At 28.1% G+C, this 22,745-nt stretch overlaps 2 protein-coding genes across 6 annotated transcripts; one reads left to right on the top strand and one right to left on the bottom strand.

Annotated features, from left to right (window-relative positions):
- Positions 1 to 6,336: 6,336 nt before the first annotated feature.
- On the bottom strand, positions 6,337 to 10,691 carry LOC113847318 (methyltransferase-like protein 2). Of its 4 annotated transcripts, none has more exons than XM_027476333.1 (9): positions 10,532 to 10,691; positions 10,067 to 10,298; positions 9,153 to 9,289; positions 8,916 to 8,949; positions 8,449 to 8,524; positions 7,827 to 8,004; positions 7,654 to 7,743; positions 7,445 to 7,544; positions 6,337 to 7,317 (listed from the first exon to the last, which is right to left on the bottom strand). In XM_027476333.1, the coding sequence occupies exons 1-9, from the start codon at positions 10,670 to 10,672 to the stop codon at positions 7,169 to 7,171; spliced, it is 1,137 nt and encodes a 378-aa protein (XP_027332134.1). In that variant the 5' UTR covers positions 10,673 to 10,691; the 3' UTR covers positions 6,337 to 7,168. The 4 variants fall into 4 exon arrangements, with proteins under 4 accessions (XP_027332134.1, XP_027332133.1, XP_027332132.1 ...); XM_027476332.1 differs by having other exon boundaries at positions 6,981 to 7,317; positions 10,373 to 10,683; XM_027476331.1 differs by having other exon boundaries at positions 7,003 to 7,317; positions 8,449 to 8,527; positions 10,373 to 10,683.
- A 5,244-nt stretch (positions 10,692 to 15,935) lies between these two features.
- Positions 15,936 to 20,950, top strand: LOC113846056. 2 transcript variants are annotated; one of them, XM_027473882.1, is made up of 7 exons: positions 15,936 to 16,086; positions 16,291 to 18,192; positions 19,083 to 19,209; positions 19,683 to 19,822; positions 19,947 to 20,009; positions 20,108 to 20,176; positions 20,486 to 20,950. In XM_027473882.1, exons 2-7 carry the CDS (start codon positions 17,992 to 17,994, stop codon positions 20,561 to 20,563), a joined length of 678 nt encoding a protein of 225 aa, XP_027329683.1. In that variant the 5' UTR covers positions 15,936 to 16,086; positions 16,291 to 17,991; the 3' UTR covers positions 20,564 to 20,950. The 2 variants fall into 2 exon arrangements, with proteins under 2 accessions (XP_027329683.1, XP_027329682.1); XM_027473881.1 differs by lacking the exon at positions 15,936 to 16,086 and having other exon boundaries at positions 17,669 to 18,192; positions 19,683 to 19,833; positions 19,940 to 20,009; positions 20,486 to 20,855.
- Positions 20,951 to 22,745: the final 1,795 nt, after the last annotated feature.

The following is a 22,745-nucleotide window of genomic DNA, read 5'->3' as shown; positions in this document are numbered from 1 at the left end:
ATTTTTCTATTTTAAAGAAAATAGTATTTTCATTTTTTTTTATATCCATACATACTTACTGTTTCTTTATTATTTTTCATACTCATGATAAGAAAGATATTCATAATAATTAATTAACACTTAATTACAATGACAAAAAGTGATGAACGTGACTTAAATTACAACTTTTTTGTCTACTACTTTGGTGGAGGAATATAATATTATATTTTTTAAATCGGAGTTTTTATGGTTTAAGTTTAAAATTAAGTTATTTCTAAATGAAAATTTCAAAAATAGTTTAAAAGAAACTATTTTATTTAAATGTTCCATTTAAATATAATTTAATGTGTGATAACCTTAAAATTCATATAAATACAAATTTTTGTTACAATTGATATATTTTACTATTTGATAAAAGTGAAATATTCTTCAATACAAAGAACTTTATTTATTTTATAATTAAAAAATTGAGTAAATTATTTTTGTTTTTAGATGATACTTGGATCACGTACTGGATGTGGTAGGTGACGTTATAGTAAAAAAAATTTCTGTGATGAGTGACTTTATGTTAAATTTTTTTTGCATATCTCATAAATATATTGAAGAATATTAAATATCTTAAAAATTTTAATATATTGATAATATTAAATATCTTAATTTTGATAAAATAATTTTTTTATCAAAATTTTAACATATAACTAAAAAAAACAAAAAAATTACATATAGAATGTATTTATAAGAAACCACATGAAAATATTATTAAATTCCTTGCATTGATGTGATTAAATATTATACTTTATAATAGAAATTTTAATTTATTAAGATTTATTATACATTTTGAATATACGCTAAAAAATTTGTATTTATATATCTTTAATGTAATAAACATTTTTAAATAATTATTTAAAATTTATTAACTTTAGCTTTAAACACAAGTTTAAACACTTAAAAAAAGTTGCAGCTTGCCCAGAACCGTTGAAAATAACGGTGTCAGACATCTCAATTATTGTGTTTATGTGTCTTTCTTTAGTCCGCAATGAGTACCCTTTCACGCTCATATCTGATCCCATCGCGTCAATAAATAAAGAAGTGCGTACGTTTGATTTGAATACTGCATTTTTATTTATAAGACTTATATTTTTAGAATATTGTTACGAATATAATTTTTGGAATCCTCAAGATTCACAAATATGATTGCTAGTTAATTAAAAAATTAAGTCTCCTGTAAAGTTTAGTACATATATAATTAAATAATTAGAACATTAATAGATGTATTATTCAAAGATTTGTACTATTAGTCTTATTAGATGAGAATTATACTTCTCATTTTTTTATTTTTAAGTTTTTTCCTTTATTGATGGATTAAGTAAACAATGAATGCTTTATACATGGCTGGACCCTCCTGCTGCACGACAGGGGATCCCAATCCCCACAATTATGAAGCTCCTTTGAGTCGAGACAATTTTGCATAATATATTAATAAATGTTTAAATTACGTAAAATTTAATATTTGCGATAATAAAAATATATAAAATAATTCAATAATTAAATCAGTTGATCATTTTTTTAAAGTTATTAAAAAATATTTAATAATATATATATATGTCACATCTGTGTAAAATAAAATAAAAATGTACATTTAAACTGTATAAACATACACCATTGATTTGGGTAGTTGGAGGTGGCCTCACATTCAATAATCAGGTTTGTCTTGAAATCTTTTGTAATAAATGTGTTGGCAGTTCGTTATTTTTTATTTTTATTTAAGTGAAAGTGTAAAAATAAAAATAAATACTATAAATACAGAATAACCCAGTCCAAGTATTTCTCTGATATATGTATAAATTATTTGCATTTTTTCAATGAAGTTAAAGTAGCATAGGAACAAGCCAAAATTTGTTAAATAGTTTTGTTGTAGCACTCTAATTTTTGAACTCCATAATTGATGAAAAGATAACAATGGTATTGAATTTTAGAACTAAAATTACTCTAGCATTAACTTTTAAAATTTAAAGAATAGTAATGTTATTTATTATATCGGTGACAGGTAATCAGTATTGAATATTAAATAATTTATTGTTATATTAAGAATTATTAGAACTAAGAGCATAAAGGTTTGATTTGGAGCATGGTAGAAACACTCTAAGTTGGCAAGTTCTTCTTACTTCAGGTACAATCCTTTTTTTTTAAATTTTTTTAAAGTATTATAAGATATAAATGCGTCGTGTTAAGTATTTAAAATTAGAATTTGATTCATAAAAAAATAAACTTGATTCATTTATTTACAAGAAATAAATTTAAAAAACAAACTTAACTTAATTAATAATTTCAAAACTTTAGTTCGATTTATTACTTTGTTTATAATTTATTTATAATTTTTATTAATTAAGTATTTAATGAATATTTTATATGCTAAAAAAATAAAATAATAATAATAAAATTTAATTTTATCTAAATAAAAATAATTTAAGGTTAAAATTAATTTTTATTATAAAAATAATATATATATTTAAAATTATTATTTGTTTAAAATATAATTCTTAAAAACTAAAATTAAATAAATAATAGTGTGCGCGTGTGTGTAAACTTATTAATATCATGTTTTATAAATTTAAACTTGACTTATAAATAATTAAATTTAACTTTTTTGAATTTATTAATTTAATTCAATAAATAATTTTAGCTTGAGCATTTAACTAGTCAACCTTTTACTCATTTACACTCTTACTCTTAACATAGCTTATTCTTAGAATCATATAATAATTCAAAACACACACACATAAAATTAAAATAAATAGATAGAATATAGTAGCCAAATAAAAATTCATGTGCTTACTTTTCTTATTTATTTTAAAAATATAAACCTAAAATTTTAATAAACATTTATAATATTAAATTTAAATTTTATTATATTTTTTCTCTTTAAAATGTTGAAAAATTAATAAAAAACACAGACAAAAATAGTAATTAAAGTTAAAAAATAAAATACTAAAAAATATTTATGATTATAAAATATTTATTAAATTAAAAAACAAATTTTATCGTGCTACTCTATGACTAACTATCTCATTGATAGTAAATGAATTACATAATTTTGTATTTTATAGTTTTTAATAAATGTCTTGTGGGTAATTATTTGTATTTTTATAACGTATTTATTATTAATTTTTTAAATATTTATGTTTAAGTAAAATTCTTATCCAAAATCTTAGATAATATAAGTAATTAAATAATGTTAGTTTTTTTATATATAAAACTGAAGTATGATGCAATTGTAAATCTTTAAATTTGACATTTTATTTAATTTCATTTAAAAATAAAGTAAAATGATATCAACGTGAGTAAAATATTATTTTAGTTATTTGTAAGTTTTTTTATTAAATAAAAACATTTTATTAAAAATAAAAATAAAATAGAAAAAAATGATGTATAACACGAAGACTTTTTTTTACCTATTTTAGTACTATTTTCGTTTAAACACAATTAACTGTCGAATTCTAATGAAATTCGATGCGTTAATATAATTGCACTTTTGCTTATTCTCAATATTTGTTTTGACCCTTTACTTATATACATTCTTTTATAAAAAAAATGGGTAGTTAAAATTAAAATATGGTATTATACTATTATTTGATTTAAGAAATTTTATATTAAATAAAAATTTAACGACCCCCTTCAAACTGTCGTCTTCAATCAATCCAGTGGGAATGGCGAAATGCTTTTCCTTTGCCTCCTTTTTGGGTGTTTGGAACTTTTGGTTTTTCCACGTTCTCTTTAAGGAGTCAAAGATTGAGGCTAAATAGATATTGTTAATATTAAACATAATAACTTTTTATAAAAAGATTTTTATATTTAATTTCTTAGTCATATCTTAATTAACATTATCTTCAAAAACAATAATTAGGCAGTAACCAATTATTGGATGGAGAGGAGCAGCTGCATCACACCATTACCCCACAAACCATTTCATACTAAATGATATGTTTTTTTAATGTTTTCTAAATAATTATTTATTAAAACAATTTAAAAATAAAACTATTTTTTATTTGAGACTATCACGTCGCCATTAATTTCACACTCCACAAGTACAAAATTTATTTTTATTATTTTTTAAAAATAGTTTCATATATCATAAGAATTATACTTATTTTTTTTATTTTTTAAAATAATTTCGTATATAACACTGACAAACTTAAAAATAATAACACGGATCAAAATTTCATATAATTTTATCTTTATAATATTGAAAGTTTATTTAAAAATATATTTTAAAGCAGTTATATAATTATAAAATTATACACAATTTTCTCTCACTCCCTCTCTGCAAATTTGCTTCCATTATTTGCTTCCATTATTACTAACTCTGAACCATGCTAGTTGGCTCTGCAATTACAGTGCGCTCATGTTTGTCTTGCACGTCTTCATGCTCATATTTTAAATGTATTTTGAGGCACACATTTGAAATTTTTTATTATTAAAAAAAATGCTAACTAGTATATTTATTAGCTAAAATTTTTAGAATTATTAAACAATTTAAAAGAAAAATATACAAATAAAAAGATATAAATATTTTGTTAAAATTAATTACTAAATTTACTATTTTACTTATTATTGATAAGGTTCATTATAACTCTTAAACTATTCAAATATTTTAAATATTGGACGTGAGTATGGTTGACAATAACGTTGGTTTGGACTTATAAAATTGTGTTGCTTTGAGAGATGCTCCTGAGAAGATTTTCATTGTTTTCTAATCTAAAAGTATATACTTTTATAATTATATAATAGTTTTATATATTATATAAACAAAAAATTTTTAAATTTTTTAAAAATAAATTTTGTATATTGTAAAAATGAAATTATATAAAATTTTGACACTCGTTATTATTTTGAGTTTTGACTATATTATATACAAAATTGTTTTAAAAGAAATTTTATCTCACTGACATGTGAAGTTATCTTTTTATAAAAATAAGTTTTATATCTCAAACTAGTAGTGATTGACAAAAAAAATTTATACAAGAAAATAATTTTATTTTTGAATTATTTTAATAAATAATCATTTAAAAAATAAATACTTTGAATATGCTACACAGCACGGAAAAAAGGCTAAAATTTGCTTCAAGAATCAAGATACAGCAATTTAATGCATTTTCATTTCCTTTATTATATCACAGTAGAATTTAACAAAATCAATGCCAACCAGTTCTCATGGGTGACAAACATAATTAGGACATATCCCAACACTGAGCAACCAATTCCCTGGCAATGTTCAAAGCCGCTCTCCCACAACATAAGCAAGCTTCAGTATATCTTTTCGTTTCCCTTACCTGAGAAAAGAAGAAAAAACTCAACCTAAAAAATTAATTTATTGGACGAAAAAAAAAATCACAACTTAAGTACTGTATTAAACTTATTATTCTACTAAAATGGGATTGATATATCGCAAGAAGAAACCAACATTATTGGGTATGAAGAAAAAAATGTTCCTACTTGTTAATAAGTGAAGTCATAAAAATAATTTAAATTGTTTTAGGTTGTAAAATTATTAAAATAATAGTTATTTTCTAATTTTTACACATTAAATGGCCCTCAATTTAATTAAAATGACAAAAATAACCTTATTGATTTTTCTCATGAATTGTGTCCAAGTATAACTGTTTTTCCAAAAAATATGACTGATACATTAATATAATAAAAACTAAATTAGTGTTTTTATCTTTCAATTTTAAGATAAGTTTTGATTTAATTCTTTAAATTTTTTGTCCTTTTTATTTTTTTTTAATTTATATAAATATTTTAAATATGTTATTTTTCGTTAAAAATATTAACTTTGTTAATTTTTTTTACCATATGTATTGTACAAGCACTATTCATTGTCTTGTGCATATATCTGTCCTTTTATGTTAATTTTCTTATCTCTTTTTTTCTTCTTCCTTCTCTTTTTTCTCACATTTTCTTTTCTACTGTTCTATCTCTAGAAGTTAATAGACGAATTTATGCGCTTAATATAAAGAGACAAAAGAAGATTTAGTGCTATAGAGGAATTAGGCATATTCAAGAAATTCCTTGCAAAAGTCTATATACCAAGAACAATTGCAGGACCTTAAAGGGTAAGAGGGTTGTCATTCTTGGCAAGAAGAAAAAGTAATTTTTTAAAATATTTTGTATTACCAAATTTGTAATAAATTGGAAAATAAATCAATGTTTACTACTATAATTTAATTGTTTTAATAAATCACTAGTAAACTATCATATTTGGAAGTTTAACTAAAGATTTTTTGTAATGCATTCCGTGAATCACACACTTGTTGGCTCTTTTGGAAATGCAGTTCTAGACAGACTCAGATGTTGAATCACAAACATTGCTCGACAGCCTACCAATGTGAGGGGTTTGAATACAAAAAAGAAAAGAAAGGAGAAGAGAGAAAAAGAAAATAGATAAAAAGATGAACATGAGGAGGAGAAGAAAGCAAAAGAAGTTGAAGAAAACGACAAACAATAATCACACAATACATATAATAAAAATGACAAAATAACTTATTCAAATATCTTTATAAATTAAAGAACTAAAAAAAAAAAAAAAAAGACAAAATCAGAACTTACTTTCAAGTTTGAAGACAAAAATATTAATTTAACCTATACTATATATAAAAGACGTCACCTAAATATTTTATCAATACTTTTACTTTGGTTAATTAAATTTTACAACGGTAGTTGAGTTTGATGGCAAAATATAACCCATTAAAGGTGAATTTAAAAATTAACTTAATTAAACACTTGTTTACTGAAGTTTTATCACAAAAATACTTATGTCATAAATTTAACGGTAAAACTAATTTAAAATAAAAAAAATATTATTTTGATAAACTATATTGAAAAATATTAAGTTTAAAAATTATAAGAATTATAAACTATTTTCATAAATCCATCCAAGTACTCCTTTACTCGTCACAGAATTCAATTTTCCTCTTCTCTTGGGCATGCTTCACCAAACCATGACCATCATATCCCCTTCTCCATTTTATTTCATTTTTGCACTCAAGAATCAAGAAGCATCGCACTTGGTTCTAAAACTCTTGAGTCGAGTTTTATAGAGCAAGGGACGCACAAAATAGATGCTGCAGATGATTCAGACATGACCACAGATTAATATTATCAGCAAGGACGGGATCTCTTTTCTCAGAATTCATTTATCCATCACTTTGACAAAATATCTAGAATCTTGAAAGCAAAGGGGTTCATTTCCCCAAGCAACCCATCCAGCCATAATTTCTCTAGCAAATAGCTCTATACATCGGGGAGGTTTGAGCCCAGGAATGTACTCCAGCAATAAATCTGACCACATTAGCGCACCGAGAAAAGGAGCTTAAGCATTCAAATCATCTACTAACTTTTTCAGTACAACTTACTCGCGTATTTCTCATAAAGTGAAAATATCAAATATTAAAACAGACAAGAATACCTGCAATTGGGGGCTTCCTTGAGTAATCCGCAGGAATGCTCATAATGACACGATCATTCTTCACAGGCTTAAATTTTGGTTGGACATTGGTATTACTTACCTAGAAAGTAAAAAAGAATAAATGTGAGAACTATAACCAGAGAAGGGGCAGAGGAGTGAATCTGATAGTCAGAACTCAGAAGGCCTAAATAAATATTGCAAAACCTGACCTTCCCAGGACTGTATCCCAAGATAAGACATTCATATGGCCTATGATGGAATAGATCTAAATCACAAATCAAGGATCCATTTTCTTTCACCTGCAATCAACATAAAAATACCAGAGATTGGAATGACATCACACACTTGTATGACAAGCAAGGGAGAGTAACCAAGAGATCACCTTTAACCAATAAAAATTAGCAGCAAAGCTGACTCCCCAGGCAGGAAAAAGTTCTCTCTCAACAAAACTACGTAGCTTCTCTCTGTTGGTCACCCATAAGGCTACAAGTGCTCCTTCAGTGTGAGTAAGCTGCTTAATAGGAAGGGATAAAAAGTACCTGTTGGGCAAGGTTGGGTACCTGCATTGATGACATTATGACCAAGACTTCTATCAAGCAAGTTACATTTCTGAGCCAGTTTAAACTGAGTAACAGTCATTAAGTTCACCAGTGAGTCTGAGCTATCTTCATATATATGGATAGTTATTGAAATAAATCCATCCTTTAAATCAATTAACTAAAAAAACAGCTCATTTTCATGCAGCAATCTACCAAACCCCACCCCAAAAAAGTAAAAAAGAAAAACCAAAACAGAATAAATGGATAAAAGTTTTAACTTCTTCATAGGATCTGGGAGGGATATGTATCTGAACATTAAAGATCAAAGAGAAGCAGGACATATCCTCAAAGCTAATGAAAGGATAAATTACCTCACGTAGAAATCTCTACTTCAATCAGACAATATATGGTACAGGTAATTTGTAGATGCTACATCAGCAAAACATAGTGTGACATATTATATACCTGGATTTCTGGTGGGCGCTAGCATTTTCCCAAGGTGGATCCACAATTATGAGATTGAAACCAGAATCAGCATGAGCTGCTTAAATTAATTAAAGAAAAGCCCAATTAAATATGAAAGACAACACCCCACTCCACCCCCCTACTTGACCAACTAAACACAAAAGGTACTCTGAGAAATGCCACAAAGAATTTCACCAACAGATAACTTTCATCTAGCATAATTTGATGAAGTCAAGATAGCTCCATTAACATGACATGCAACTTTTGAGAATAATTATTTAAAGTCAAAAGAAAGGCTTGTAATCAGAATTATCAACAAAAAACGATTTCTGTTCTTTCCATGAAGGATATTCTGGCTTATAAGTAAACACTTACATTTTGGTATCAATCTCAGACAGTAATTGTACATGAAGAAGTACCAAGACATATAAGAAGGAATAAAATTGAGTTTTATATGCAACCATTACCAGGAAGTAGATTGCGAATCTGTCTCAGATCAGACTTCCACATATGAAAACAAATAAATATTATAACATGTAAGATACACACCGTTGGATCAGGGGATAAAAGTTTAATAAACTAAAAACCTAAGAAAGAAAGAATTCTTCAATGCAAAAGAAGAGCCAAAGAAGAAGAGACTAAAACAGAAACAACATTTGAAAATCAAACACATTGCAACTATTATCATGGAGGTTTTAACATACCATGTAAAAGCAACTCTCTCGAGGTATTATATAATGATTGTTCAAAATTTCAGCCACAACATCATCTTTGGTGTCATTAGCTACCAAATTATTGAATGCAGGGAGTACCCTCTGTTCACAGCACACACTTGGCGACTCTGAGAAATAAAAAAATTGCATTCATGCAGTAAGCTTTCAGTCACTCAACCAACACCACACAATATAACTAATAAAGAGTCCAACATTTCACCAATGCTAGAAGAAACACAATCTAATAGGTAGCACATAAAAACAGGTATCTCAACCTTGACATTAAAAAAGTGTAAATCACATGTAACTTCATAATTAAAGGCTATGTTTGAATTGATAAAAAAAGATGAAAAGGAAGGAAATGAAATCAATCGATAGTTAGTCGTCAATTGTTAAAACTGTTAATGAAACACCTGTTTACATTATAGAACCAACCTACTGTTTCATAATAGCAGCAGTCAACACTATTCCATTCACTTTCCCAAACAATTAGGGTGCATTTGGATATACAACTTAATTAAGCACTAATTTAATAAGCTGTTTTAAAATGATGACTTATGTCATAAATTTAATCATGAAACTTAATGGAATAAGACGAAAACAGCTTACTTTGATTAGGTATACCAAAAAGCTTATCGAAATAAGCTAAAAAAGAGGTTACAAGAATCATAAACTATTTCCATAAACTCATCCAAACTGCCGAAACAGAAACCATGCTCCATTTCATCACAAAATTTTCAAACAATAGAATGGTAATTTTATTCCATTCCGTCATACTGAATTTTATTAAATTCTACTTATAATTATTAACCGAAACAAAGCCTTACCAATGCAAAATACTAAACTACATGAACGTCGAGAATCAAGCCAAGAGTGGAAGAACAAACAAACATATCTGATCTCACCTTCAAAGTCGTTTGGAGGGTGGTGAGGGTCAGCGTCAGGGTGACAGACACGTGAATTTAGCGTTACCTCAAGTAAGGGCGCTTCACGTCCCAGTTGAACAAAAGAGTGTTGGGAACCCTCACACTCCCTCACCGTGCCGCGAGAATCACTTCTGAAAGTGCTCAAAGCATCCAAAAGTTCATTTGATTTTACCAAACGCTCCTGTGCCTCCAACAACAAAGGCCTCGCTTCCTGCATAAAACGCATGTCAACGTCATTTTACAATCACAATAAAATTAGATAAAGTAAGCGTCATGTTAATGTACGTTGTGACGCTGCAGGGCAATTTGTTCTCTCTGGTTCAGAGGTGGAGGTTCTTTCGGTTTCCGTTTCCGTTTTCGTTTTGCGGGAGAGGAAGTAGCGGTGGAAACGGGGTTGGGGATAGGTGATTTGAAAAAACGAGAGTAGTAGTTAGAAGGAGAAACCCTGAAGCGATTGTAGGAACGGTTGAGGACGCGGACGGGATCCATGAAAACGGCGTTTGAATCCTCGAAGAAGTATATGCCACATTCATAGAACAAGGAAAGGTTTTGGGAGTCCTCCATCACGCTCAGTTCCTCGCTCATTGCTGCTGAGTGTGAACGTTTCCTCACCGGGTTTTAGGAAATCATTATTATATGTAATAATAAATAATCATTTGGGCTAATGGGTTGGGCTTTTGAAATTGGCCCAGTTTCACTCATCTCAATTGGACATTAGCAGGCTTTATGTCATTTAACAGAGAAGCAGCCCACCAACCTCACGCAGAGTTTTTTTTTTTTTTTAGGCTTTTTATTATGTACGGTGGATTTTTATTACTCTTGTTGAGATTTTCTTTATTTTTCTTCTGCATGTTTATCACTTTTTTTTACTATTTATCTTTTTTTTTTATCTTTTTATTACATTTTTTTTACATTCAAACTTATTTAAATCATTTTTAAAACTGTGATAATTAAAAAAGAAAAAAAGAAAAACTCATTGGAGTCACCTTCAAGCTTGTACTTATATGGAATGAAAGGAAAAAAAAATGAAATAGAAGAGAAAAGTTTAAAGCTTGCTATATCCTTTAGGTTGTATTTGGATAAAATATTTAAAAATTTGTATTATCATATACTTGTATAATAAGAAAAATTAGTTTTAAAATATTATATAATTTTAATCAAATAATTTTTATGTCAAATAAATTATTTTTAAAATAAATCAAAATTCTTTCTAATATACTCAACTTTTTATATTTATTTTCCTAACCCCTCACAGATTTCACTTTCACTCTAAGCATCATTTATTATTGCTTTCATATTTTTTTTATAATTTTAAAATCTCTCATTCAAATATAACTTTATATATATATATATATATATATATATATATTGTATATCGTTAAAATGCTCTTGATATTTAGCAATTTTTAATTATAAGTTAGAATTTCTTAAATTAAATTATGAACAAACGAGCATTTAGTATTTTTTGAACTGTAGTGATTTTAAACCAACAGAATTTGTACTTTTTTTCAACTGTAACAGGTTTTTACTCACTCATATTAATAACAAGACATAAAAAAATTAAATTAAATCTAACTATGAAAATGAAAGACTAATATTAAAAAATGATTACAGTATTTTAATTTTCGGTATTTATTTTTTAATATTGTGAGTTGTATTTACAGTAAAAGAGAGAGAGAGAGAGAGAGATTGAAAAGAAAGCAAGGAGAGATGAAGAAAGAGGCAAAGAGGGAACATAGAAGCTTCTATAATGGAAAATGGAGACCTCTCGTTTGGTCCATTCTTAGCCCCTATGGTCATTTATTATTTTTTTTTTTGCGATCTATGATTTTCTTTTCTTCTAGTTAGCAATATCATTTCTTGTTAAGGTTTGTTTTCTAAATCTACTAAATGGTAATTTTTTTGTTCATTGCCCATCATACAATTTTTACTTTTTTTCTTTTCTTGTTTATTAAGTTAACTGAATGCAATCGAACTTTCTCCGCTTTCCCATTACATTTACATGCAAGTTTAAAAGAGGAGAAACAACAAATTAAAGATGACAATAGAAAATGCTTTAATTCGTTTCTTCTATTAATGACGTCTTTAGTTGACTCATTACACCAAACTAATAATGTTCATATTATAGAGATCTGTATGGTCGCAAATTCTTCATTTATCATTATCACAGAATATTCTTTAAAGTATATTTAATTTCAAAATTCATAATTAATAAATATTTATCATCAATTTTTAATAATTTAGTATTTTTATAAATTCTAAGTTAAATTAAAAAGTGAATATGTTTTTACATACTCAATTTGAAAACAAGTTTAATTTAAAGGGATTTTATCCTTTTTATTGTGGTCAGAAAACCCCAGACTCTTTATTCTAAATTTTATAAAATTTTCTGGTTATTAACTGTGGTATATGCAATGAGGATATATAGGTATTTTAATATAAGTCGAGTAAATAAATAAAATTAATACGATTCTTAACTCGCCCAATTTTTTCTGTTAAATAGGTCTGGTGTGTGTGTGTATATATATATATATATAATACAACATAAATTCAATGAAATACTTAATTCATGTTTCAAAAAGTTTAAGCTTAAATAAAAAAATGTTTTTTAAAAGAATTTGAAAAAAAAAGTAAAAATATATATATTTTTTTTAAACTAAACTTAACAAACACTTCAATCATGTAACTTTTCAACTTAATTAGCACAATTCTTTGTCATATAAATGATATTAATATTATAGTAAGCATGTATTTAGTTTGTTTTATTTTAAAAAAATTACAATATTACAATAAATTTTGTTGAAACAAATATTAAATTGAGTGATTAAAAATGAGTAGTTTGCATGTGTTGGTGATCATTGGAATTAAGAAGTTTTTATAAAAAATTAGCATATCTCAATTTAAATATACTAAAATAATTGATGGTATCATATATTTTATGAAGCATACCAAATTTGCTATTGCATGTGTTATAAGTAAATTGAGTAGACATACTCATAATTTTAATTTTGATGACAACTATTGAAATGTCCTTTTGTAATTATTAAAGTATTTAAGAAAGATATCGAATTGATATTTGCATCTGACTAACATTCCTACAATTTATAAGGGAGATGTAATGCAAATTGAATTTCAAACAAGTTTAACTATTATTACTTTAGTAAGATGTGGTGCAATCTCTTAAAAATTAGTTTAACAAGCATGCTTAATGAGATCTACTGTCAAATCAAAATTTATACCTCTTGAACTTAGAGGTCAATAAGTAGGATGACTAAGAGGCCTAATAAATATTACACATGCTAAACATAGTGTTGTGAAACACTTAAATAAAATTGGTGTTATCCCCACTTGAGTGAGTATATGAAAACGTGAAAAAAATTTGCAAACCCTTTTTAAAAATGATTGCCTAAGAAATTTTGTTCTCAACGTGTGGATGAGTTTAAAAACTCAAGTGGAGGAAAGTATAGTGAAAACCCAAATAGTGATAAAATGAAGCTATATGAATACTTCTATGCATTACATTTCTTATTCCTATAGTGTGTGGTAATGCTTGATCTAAGGTTGAACAATTAATTTTTAATAGATATATAACCTATTATTTGATTGGTACCATAAAGATTCACTTAACGTATATGCTTACATGAATATAAAGGTATAATTCACCTTCTATAAAAGACTTATAGTGTGTTTGATTTTTTTTTTAGGAAATTTTTTTCTATTTTTTATAAATAAAACACAATATAAATTTATATTGTATTTTAATTTTAAAAACAACAAATTATTTTTAAAAGAAAAATTAAACATGCTCTTAATCAATATTTTTTAAATATTTGTGAGCTTATTAACGTGTATAATGACCTAAAATATTTGTGTAAATATTTCATCATAGAATCAGCACAATTTTAAAGGTAGAGTGCATATTGTGAGGCTCTTATCTTAAGTTTAAGATGTTCAAAATAAATTTATTTATTGGACATGTGGTATCACCTCACATCACCAGGTGTTAATTTAATTTAATAAACATTAACACTTCAAGTGCAAAATTATTTCCTAACCCAAAATATTCATTGATTAATTGAGTATTAAGTGTCGCTAGTAATAGATTGTTAGAATAATGACACTCAAGTCAATTATATTAAACTTCATTTTTCTTCTTAATTTCTTATTCTCATATAATAATCTATCTATTAAAATTATATAAATATGAATTAATTTTTAATAGTCATATTTTGATACTCTTGTAATTATATAAAGAGATGTACGTCTTTTGGTATAAAATTTTTAAGTTTATCTCTTTTATTCATTTTTTATTATTTTCTCCTCATTGTTATGAACCTCATTTGTAACACTACTAGCATTAAGTGCACGGATCTAGTTGCAAAGATGTGTAAATCTTAGGGAGCAAAGTAAAATATAGAATTGTATTAGAGTTTTGTCATAAATATACTTTTAGAGTGGAAACATTTACCACAATGCAACTATTTTCTCTTAGTCATTTTTTACTTAGGTTTGTAACAAATATACCTTAATCGACAACTTTTACAACCTACTCCTTTACAATTACCCCATTAATTTATAGTGGGGTTAAATTTGTTGTCATTAGGTTTTAGAAAAATATCTTACTTTCTGTAACTTTGTATCAAGTTTGACTTTTTAAGTGAAGTTTTTTGTGTAAAAATGTTAACTAATATCAAATATAAAAGAAAAAAAATCTTTAAATCAAATGATAACAAAATAAATTAAAATATATAATATTATTTCAAATATTAATTTTTAATAATAATAACAATTTATAATATTAATTAATATCAAATATAACTATTTATCAAAAAAAGATTTAAAGTACTTTACTTTTATAAATAAGCTATATATAAAATATTTAAATAATATTTTATATTTTATCTACCCTCACTTACTTTTATAACATTTTATAAAATGTAAAATTGATATATTCAAGGTTAAATCATTGTATATTATTTTTGTAATTACACATTTAAAATTTTATATAATTTAAACATTTGTAAGTATGGTATGTAAAATTTGATATTTATTGGATATTTTAAATATTTATTAAATAAAATAATATGATGAAATATTTATTAATTTTGTTTATAAAATTTTATAAAATTAATTTATTTGATAAAAATTTCAAATAAAATAAAAAGTTAAATTAGTTGATGTATAAAAAGAAATTTGAATCAATTAATTATATATTTTTTAAAAATTATTAAAGAATGTAAGTTATAAAATTTCACACTTAATATATATATCCTTTTTTATTTATATTTTGATTGTGTGAAAATATAATTACTGTTTCATAAATTTCTATAATAACTCATTTAAATACCCCCAGGGTGGGATCACGTAACTGGGTTTTTTATCCTAAAAATAATGGGAACAAGTTAAAAGAGGTCCAGGTATGCTTTAAGCGTTGAGGATCTTTCACTTTCGTTGAGGGGCCACACCCTACTAATAATCCAGACACGCGTCAACCAACCAGTGTGCAGATCATCCGTATTATCCGCGACATCGTTTTCTTTCTCAGTCCCTCCTTTTTCATAGCATGTACTTAATATTGGATTTTTATTCTCTTCCCCCACAAAACCATAGTTAATAATTTCAATTTTTTTATAATTTTATTCATTATTTTTAAATTGTTCAGTTTTTAACTTTGAAAAAATCAACTCCTTGCTCTGAACATTTTTTATTTAAAATGTTTTCGTCTTAAGTCTCAACATGTGCCGTTTTTGTCCAAAAGGTAAAGTTCCCTCCTTTTTTAAATATATTATTTTAAAAAACTATAAATATCACAATCAATAGAGATTAAGGGATTGTGCTTTTCTTTGTTACTGTTAAGGATTCATTTTTCTTATTTTTCATTCAGGAAATTTAAGGGCTGGATTAGCGCCGAATTGATGCAACAGTGGCCACAAATGATGAGTCACAGCCAAAGATCCACGGCTCATGTTGCTCCCTTTTGGCGGGAAAATCAGATGCAGGTAAAGTAGCTGGCGGGAGATAGAGGGGACACTTTATATTATTAAATTTGACTTTTCTGTGTCATGCAATAAGTGCAATAGACCTAAACAGAGAAAAAATTATGCTCATTTTTTATTATATTAAATATGATAAAAATTAATTTTATTAATATACTTTAACATTTACAAAGATCTAAAATTTAAATTTGTTTTGCGTGTTTGAAGCTGTGGGCGACAGACAGCACAGAGCGCGTGAGTGGAAATTTCCCGTGTTGGAGAGGACAACACCGACGACAGGTACAAATTTCTGTACACGTGGGACCCTCCGACGAATATCGGGTGTCTCTTTCTTTACGTTCTCTATTCTACGTTGCTTCATTTCTTTTATTGAATCATTCTGCTAATTGACAAAGTCACCCCTTACCCCTTAAAATTTAACTGTTTTTTTAATTACGATTTAATTTTTATAATATAATTTAAAGAATTATAAATAAAAAATTGTCAAAAAAAGGTTGTTAGTAGTTTTTTAATTATTCTTCAACAACAAATGTCCACTTTAATTATATATCTTTCGGTGCAACTATTGTTTCAAAATATAATAGCGTGTGATAGCTATTTTATTTACTTTTGTAATAGTGGATGCATCCATTATTAGATTAGCAAGTGATCCATCATGGCAAGTTGGTGTTTTATAGTTGGAGGTTGACATTAAATATCAATATAGTACTTAATGGTACTAACGGCCAACAAAACTATATTAGTTGGTATTTTCTTAGATTTAAAATTGTTAGTAATTGGACATTTCTTTATCATATTTACGAAGTGTCTAGGTATCTTTTGAATATTGGTTTGGGGCAGGTATAGAATGGTATTTGTTTTATCAAAATTTTGAATGACATTATAATATTTGCGCTATAAGTTAAGGTCTAGATATTTTGACAAGTTTTTATTTTTCAAACATGGTAGACTTGTTTCTATAATATTTTCACTGTTTGATTTCATAGAACTTAAATTGGCAACTTATTAGTAGCATAAAGTGTTGATTTAGAGATAACATTTCGAATTGTGGTTAAAAGGTTACTGTTTCATCAGCTCTGGAATCCAAAGTCATATAAGAAGAAAATTTCTTTTCTCACACTGAATAATGCTGAGAAAAATTGTTGCACTTTATTTCTTAAATTTAAACACGAGACTTTTTGCACATCGCAAATAGGATTTATTCTCAACAACATTCTGATATCACTAAAATGCAATTACTGTTTGACAAGACAATGGAAAAAAATGACAACACGACATTGTTATAAACAAATACGGGCTTAAGAAGGTACTTGTGTTAAAATATTATGAAATGTGGGAAACATTGCTCAATGCTCTAGAATCCAATTTTCTAACAAAAGAAACTCAGTTGTATTTGTTTAGAAAAAGCTTGTTGCTGGAAACAATTTATAATTGTAGAAAGAAAATAATAATTGTACGAAAAAGAGGGAAGGAGAATAGAGTAATTTCGGAAATATAGTTGATGCAAACGAAATAGCGCAAAGTCAACAAGTCAACCGGAGTAACTTCTCAAAACCAAACCCACATTAGTGCGGTGTTGCATCATGTCTTCTCTCTCTCAGCGCATGATTGAAGACCCCAACCTCCAACGATGACGTGGCACTAATCCATTCGTTCATTCCCTCTCGTCGGGATTCATACCAACATGTTTTCATTACTTTCTCTCTCTTCTGCTCTGTCTCACACCCAAACGTGCCTTCTCTTTTTCATCCCTGCGAAATTCTCATACTTTTTCTCCTCTATCCTATCCCTTTCCGCTGCCAAAATTCTCACGCACTTCATAAGCAATGCATGATATTCTCAGCGAACGCGGTTTCGATCTTTAATTTGCCTCATTTTTAACCGTTTTTTTTTTGTTGCTGAGTGAAAATGCTTGAAGCAATGGAGAGTTCAGTGAATGGTGGGTTCTCACAGTTGCAGAACTGTGGAGATAGTAGCGAGGAAGAGCTCTCTGTGCTTCCTCGTCACACCAAAGTGGTTGTAACTGGAAACAACCGCACCAAATCCGTGCTCGTTGGTCTTCAAGGTGTTGTTAAGAAGGCTGTTGGGTTAGGCGGGTGGCATTGGCTGGTAATTTCTTTGCCAATTTTGGTTTTCTCTTATTCTAATTTCGTTTTGCTAATGTGGGTTTCTTTTTATTTATTTTATTATTATTATTTGGTTGTACTATTGTTGTATTCTTAACATAATGTTTTATGTGTTTATAGGAAGTGATTTAAAGCAACGTCGGTCTTTTTCTTAAAAAAAAAATGATTTGTTAGTATTTTTTTCATAACTTCAATAACCCAAATTCTAATATAAATTTTTAATTTTCACTTTGTTCTTCAGACGCAAAAACTTTCATATAAATGCTTCACTATGTGGCAATTTAAATAGAGTTACTTTATATAGGATTTGAAAATTTGGGTCGTAATTTTTTATTCATACTTGTGGGTATCCATTGCATATACTACTACTTTCTCAGTGGATCTGGTGATTTAGGTGGTCCTCGGTAACGATCAGTTGTTTTTTGTGTCTTTTGTTTGGTTTAGTGATCGAGAGAGCATAGGTAATGATTTTTGCTTGGGTTCTGATATTTGTAATTATTGAATGGATATTAATTTTTGTTTGCTCAATAAGGTCTTTGTTCAGAAGTGAATATTTGACTCATTTTCGGTAATCTATGCTTTCTTAACTATTTTTGCGTGATGGGTTTTCTTAGAATGGCGTTTATATTTTATCTATGACTATTATTGCCTACATGCATGTACTGATTATGACTCTTCATCTTCTTTCTGGACAAAATTGCATATAATGAATTCAGAAGTCCTTCATATCCTGTTTTCATCTGAATTATTTTCATCTATAGTTGTGTTTGTTTTCCAGCATTTCATTTGATTTATTATTTGGATTCTTTTAGAAAGCCTTTGTTGTAGCATGGATGACTATTTTACATTGTGCTTTGGTTCAAAAAATTGAAGGTTCTTACCAACGGCATTGAAGTGAAGCTACAGAGGAATGCTCTTAGTGTGATTGAAGCACCCACTGGGAATGAGGAGGATGACGACCTTGAATTTGAAAATATGCAGTGGAATGGATCAGATATGGGTGAGTTTCAATTTCAAGAGTTCCTTTATTACTCCATTTTTCCAAATTGTTTTTAACTTTTTGGAAATTATGTGTGGATTTGTAAAGAATATATGGGTCATTATTGTCTTGCATGTTAACTTATGTTAGAATTATGATTTGTAGGTCCTGATAAGTTTTACTCCCCGTTTTCTTCGTGTTAATGTTCATTGTTTCTGGTACAATTCACACTTGCACGCCTAGCACGAAAGTTAGGGGATGCTCAGTAATACTGTTATGTTTTAGTTAATTGTTGTGTTTGGCTATCTTCATTCCATGTCTCTGACTGAGTTTGGCAAGCGATAGAGTATGTGGTAACATTGGATCTGTTTGTGTTATTTTTTCTTTGCCTTTTGCTTTTTGCTATTTCTCTCTTTTGTCTTTCCTTCTTTTTATACATTGGCTCCACCACTATTTCTGATTATGTTTGGACTATGTTTGATTTGATTTCTTAGCATCGGACAACAATCGAAAGTCGCACAAATCAAGGCACAAAATGCATAAATCGTTGGGATCATCTCATATGAGCTCGAGCAGGTCCTTCTCTGGTGATTGGCAGTCCAAGGAATCCATTTCTATGTCTCATGGGTGGACGGTATTTCAACACTATTGTTTAATTTCTTCAATAATTGGTTTTGCCACTTTTGAAATGCTTCATGGTTCAGAATTTATTTGTTGCTGCTTCAACTTTTGAAATTATGTTTAAATATTTTATGCAGAAGGTTGACTTAAGCAAATTGGAAATGGCTGCATTGTGGAGATATTGGCGACACTTCAATCTGGTAAATCATGGACTCATATGTTTGGTTTTCGTCTCATGAAAAAAAATGCTTATGATGCTGGCTTTTCATTGTTCTGAACATCTAAAATGGATTTACAGGTTGATGTTGTTCCAAACCCATCAAAAGAACAACTTGTAGATGTTGTTCAGAGGCATTTCATGGCACAGGTACTAATAATAAATTAATGACTGCATTGGCATTTGTCTTCTGTTTTGCTAGTAATTCTTCAAACAGTGTATGGTTGCTAATATGCTTTTATAGCAATGAACTTCATCTGCAGTTCCAATCTATTCCCAAGTAAACAAAATTTTCATATTCTCTGAAATGCAATGTTTTCAAAATGCACCATGACACTAAGAATTATCTTGAAATATTAGTATTGGCATGCTTGAAAGCTTCCTGCTGTTTCATATAGAACTGGGACTAGTGTTTTGCTAATACAATATTCTGAGATTGTGTTTCTCTTTATTGTGAAGCAAATGGACGAATTGCAGGCGATTGTGGGATTTGTTCAAGCTACAAAGAGGCTTAAGACTATGCAAATGATGGAGTGAAGCAAAATGAGGATATTTATGTAATATTGTGTATGCTAACAAAGTTAATGGCGTCTAATATGAATATCCACTTCCCTCTGTAGTCTGTACTATGCATCTTCTGGAGCTAAATTAGTAGTAGGTTAGTAATGTGAGGTTATAGAGGCTCTTGCTCTTTTGTATCTGCCTAGTTATGTAGATATGTGACCTCGCCATTGGATCTTCAGGGAAGTCTCCTCGGCTTCCTTTTCTAAGCTTTGATTAAATGTACTGCTGACCTGGGAAGTGGGTTTCCTCAGACCTTAATGTATATATTTTGTTCTTCTAACTTTGATTGTTCTGTTTTGTTCGGTTGGGTGCCACTGCAAACAACCTTTCATGAGTGGAGTGGTGATTAACCTAACTATTGGAAAAGAGAAATAAGTTTAGGTTATGGACTACTTGTTAGTATTATTTATAAATTAAAATTAGAGTTTTGTTTTAATAAAAAATGGTATTTAGATCGTGAATATCGTTAACAATGCCCAAGGAACATCTAAAGAATTACACCTTAGTTTTGTCTTCAAATTAATTCATTTATTGAAAAAATAAGCAGTGTCTCTTGGAAGACATTTGGTAGTAAATGTTTATGTTTTGTCAAACAAATCCCTGTCGGGAACTAGCCATAAATTTTGTTTGAATATTTTGTCCTCATTGGACCAGCCAGAAGCATTGGCAAGAAACAAAAAAATTCAAAATAGCAGCCTTATGCAATTATTACTTTCAAATTTGACACTTTTCCGCAACTGGGGAAAGTAAGTAAAGTGAGCATGTCGTATTCAAATCCAATAATATAATACTGAATAACTCTTTCCAAAATTTCAACTTGAAATCGGATTGCCAGCTGTGGCCAGCTACATAACCTCTGTTTCAAGCAATTTCATATTCAAACTTTCAAATTGCTGTGATAAATAATTAAATAGAGACGTTATGTACTTGTGTTGAAATTTAAAGTTTCTAGAGAGAGAGAGAGAGAGAGAGAGAGAGAGGAGGCACGCCCGTTTGATAAAATAATTAAAATTGATAAGTTTACCCAAAAAAAAATAGTAGTAGTTTTGAATTATTAGCTGAGGCTATGGCAAAAATAGCTATGTATGGTTGATGAAGATCCAAATCCCAAGGACAGGAAAGCTTAAAAATAGGAGACAGAGGAAGATACACATGTAGAACATACAGATAAACAAGGAAAGCTATAAATTATGGTTTCGTTTTGTGGTGATAGCGCAGTGGGGGTCAATTCATTGGGTTGGAGTTGATTTAGTGTATAATGGGATGAGTGGTGTATGCCATATTCCCTTCTCCTTCTCTGCAAAAATATCAAACACATGGTGTCCATGTGAGTCAAAATCAGGTGGATTTTAGGATCATATTGGGTCCCATTCACACATGCATAGCCATGCATTTGTTTGAACTTCAAGAATAACAAAATGAAAATATCAGCTTCAATGCTTGATCTAATAATTTACTATCGCATATATACATATATATGCCTCAGATAATATTTTTGTTGGCATATTTGTGATGGTAAATGGAAAGTGTTTTTTTATGAGAGAAGTAAATTATAAATACAGAGACATTTTAGATTTCCTAGACCAATAAATTAGATCTATCACATAGCATATGAAAAAGGGTTAACTCCTAACAAATTCTTAAAAAGATAATATATACAGAATATGTTGGCAAGAAGCCCATAGGCGGTCAGTTCAGTTATGGTAGAGTTGTTCATTCATAATTTTTATTAAATTAAACATATAGGAATACCGAATAAGACTATGTTTAATTTTTAACACATTAAAACTATAATATACTGTAAATTAAATTCATAATGAATATTCTTTTAATTATTTAATTTAAAACTAAATGTATTTTATTAGAGCTTTGTTCATTCTCATTCTTATTGATATTAAACGATTTTTCTCTGTTTATTGTTGGTAATTACTTCTGTTGTCTCTAATTTTTTTTGGGTCAACAATTTGATACGTACAAGGTGATGCAATTTGTAAGTAACAGTATATGGTTTAGGCTTTTTTGTTCTCTTTTCTTTTTCAGGGGTGGGTGAGTGTACCAGTTGTTATTACTCACTATTCTGATGAAAAAAAGAAGAAGAAGTAATACTCTGTTTGGACAATATAATAAAATAGAAAAGAATGAAAAAATGGAATAA

This window comes from Abrus precatorius, unplaced genomic scaffold, assembly GCF_003935025.1.
Source record: "Abrus precatorius isolate BTA unplaced genomic scaffold, Abrus_2018 Scaffold8, whole genome shotgun sequence".
NCBI lineage: Eukaryota > Viridiplantae > Streptophyta > Magnoliopsida > Fabales > Fabaceae > Abrus > Abrus precatorius.
This window is presented reverse-complemented; position numbering and strand designations above follow the sequence as displayed.

Bases quoted from the DNA above. Each gene is read 5' to 3' on its own strand.
- LOC113847318 (XM_027476330.1), bottom strand. From the start codon at position 10,672: ATGAGCGAGGAACTGAGCGTGATGGAGGACTCCCAAAACCTTTCCTTG. The intron at 9,290-10,066 runs GTGAGATCAGAT...TTTATTTCTCAG, and splicing joins CCCTCCAAACGACTTTGAAG to AGTCGCCAAGTGTGTGCTGT. The intron at 7,744-7,826 runs GTGATCTCTTGG...TGTTGATTGCAG, and splicing joins CTAATTTTTATTGGTTAAAG to GTGAAAGAAAATGGATCCTT.
- LOC113846056 (XM_027473881.1), top strand. From the start codon at position 17,992: ATGCTTGAAGCAATGGAGAGTTCAGTGAATGGTGGGTTCTCACAGTTG. The intron at 19,210-19,682 runs GTGAGTTTCAAT...TTGATTTCTTAG, and splicing joins GTGGAATGGATCAGATATGG to CATCGGACAACAATCGAAAG. The intron at 20,010-20,107 runs GTAAATCATGGA...ATGGATTTACAG, and splicing joins ATTGGCGACACTTCAATCTG to GTTGATGTTGTTCCAAACCC.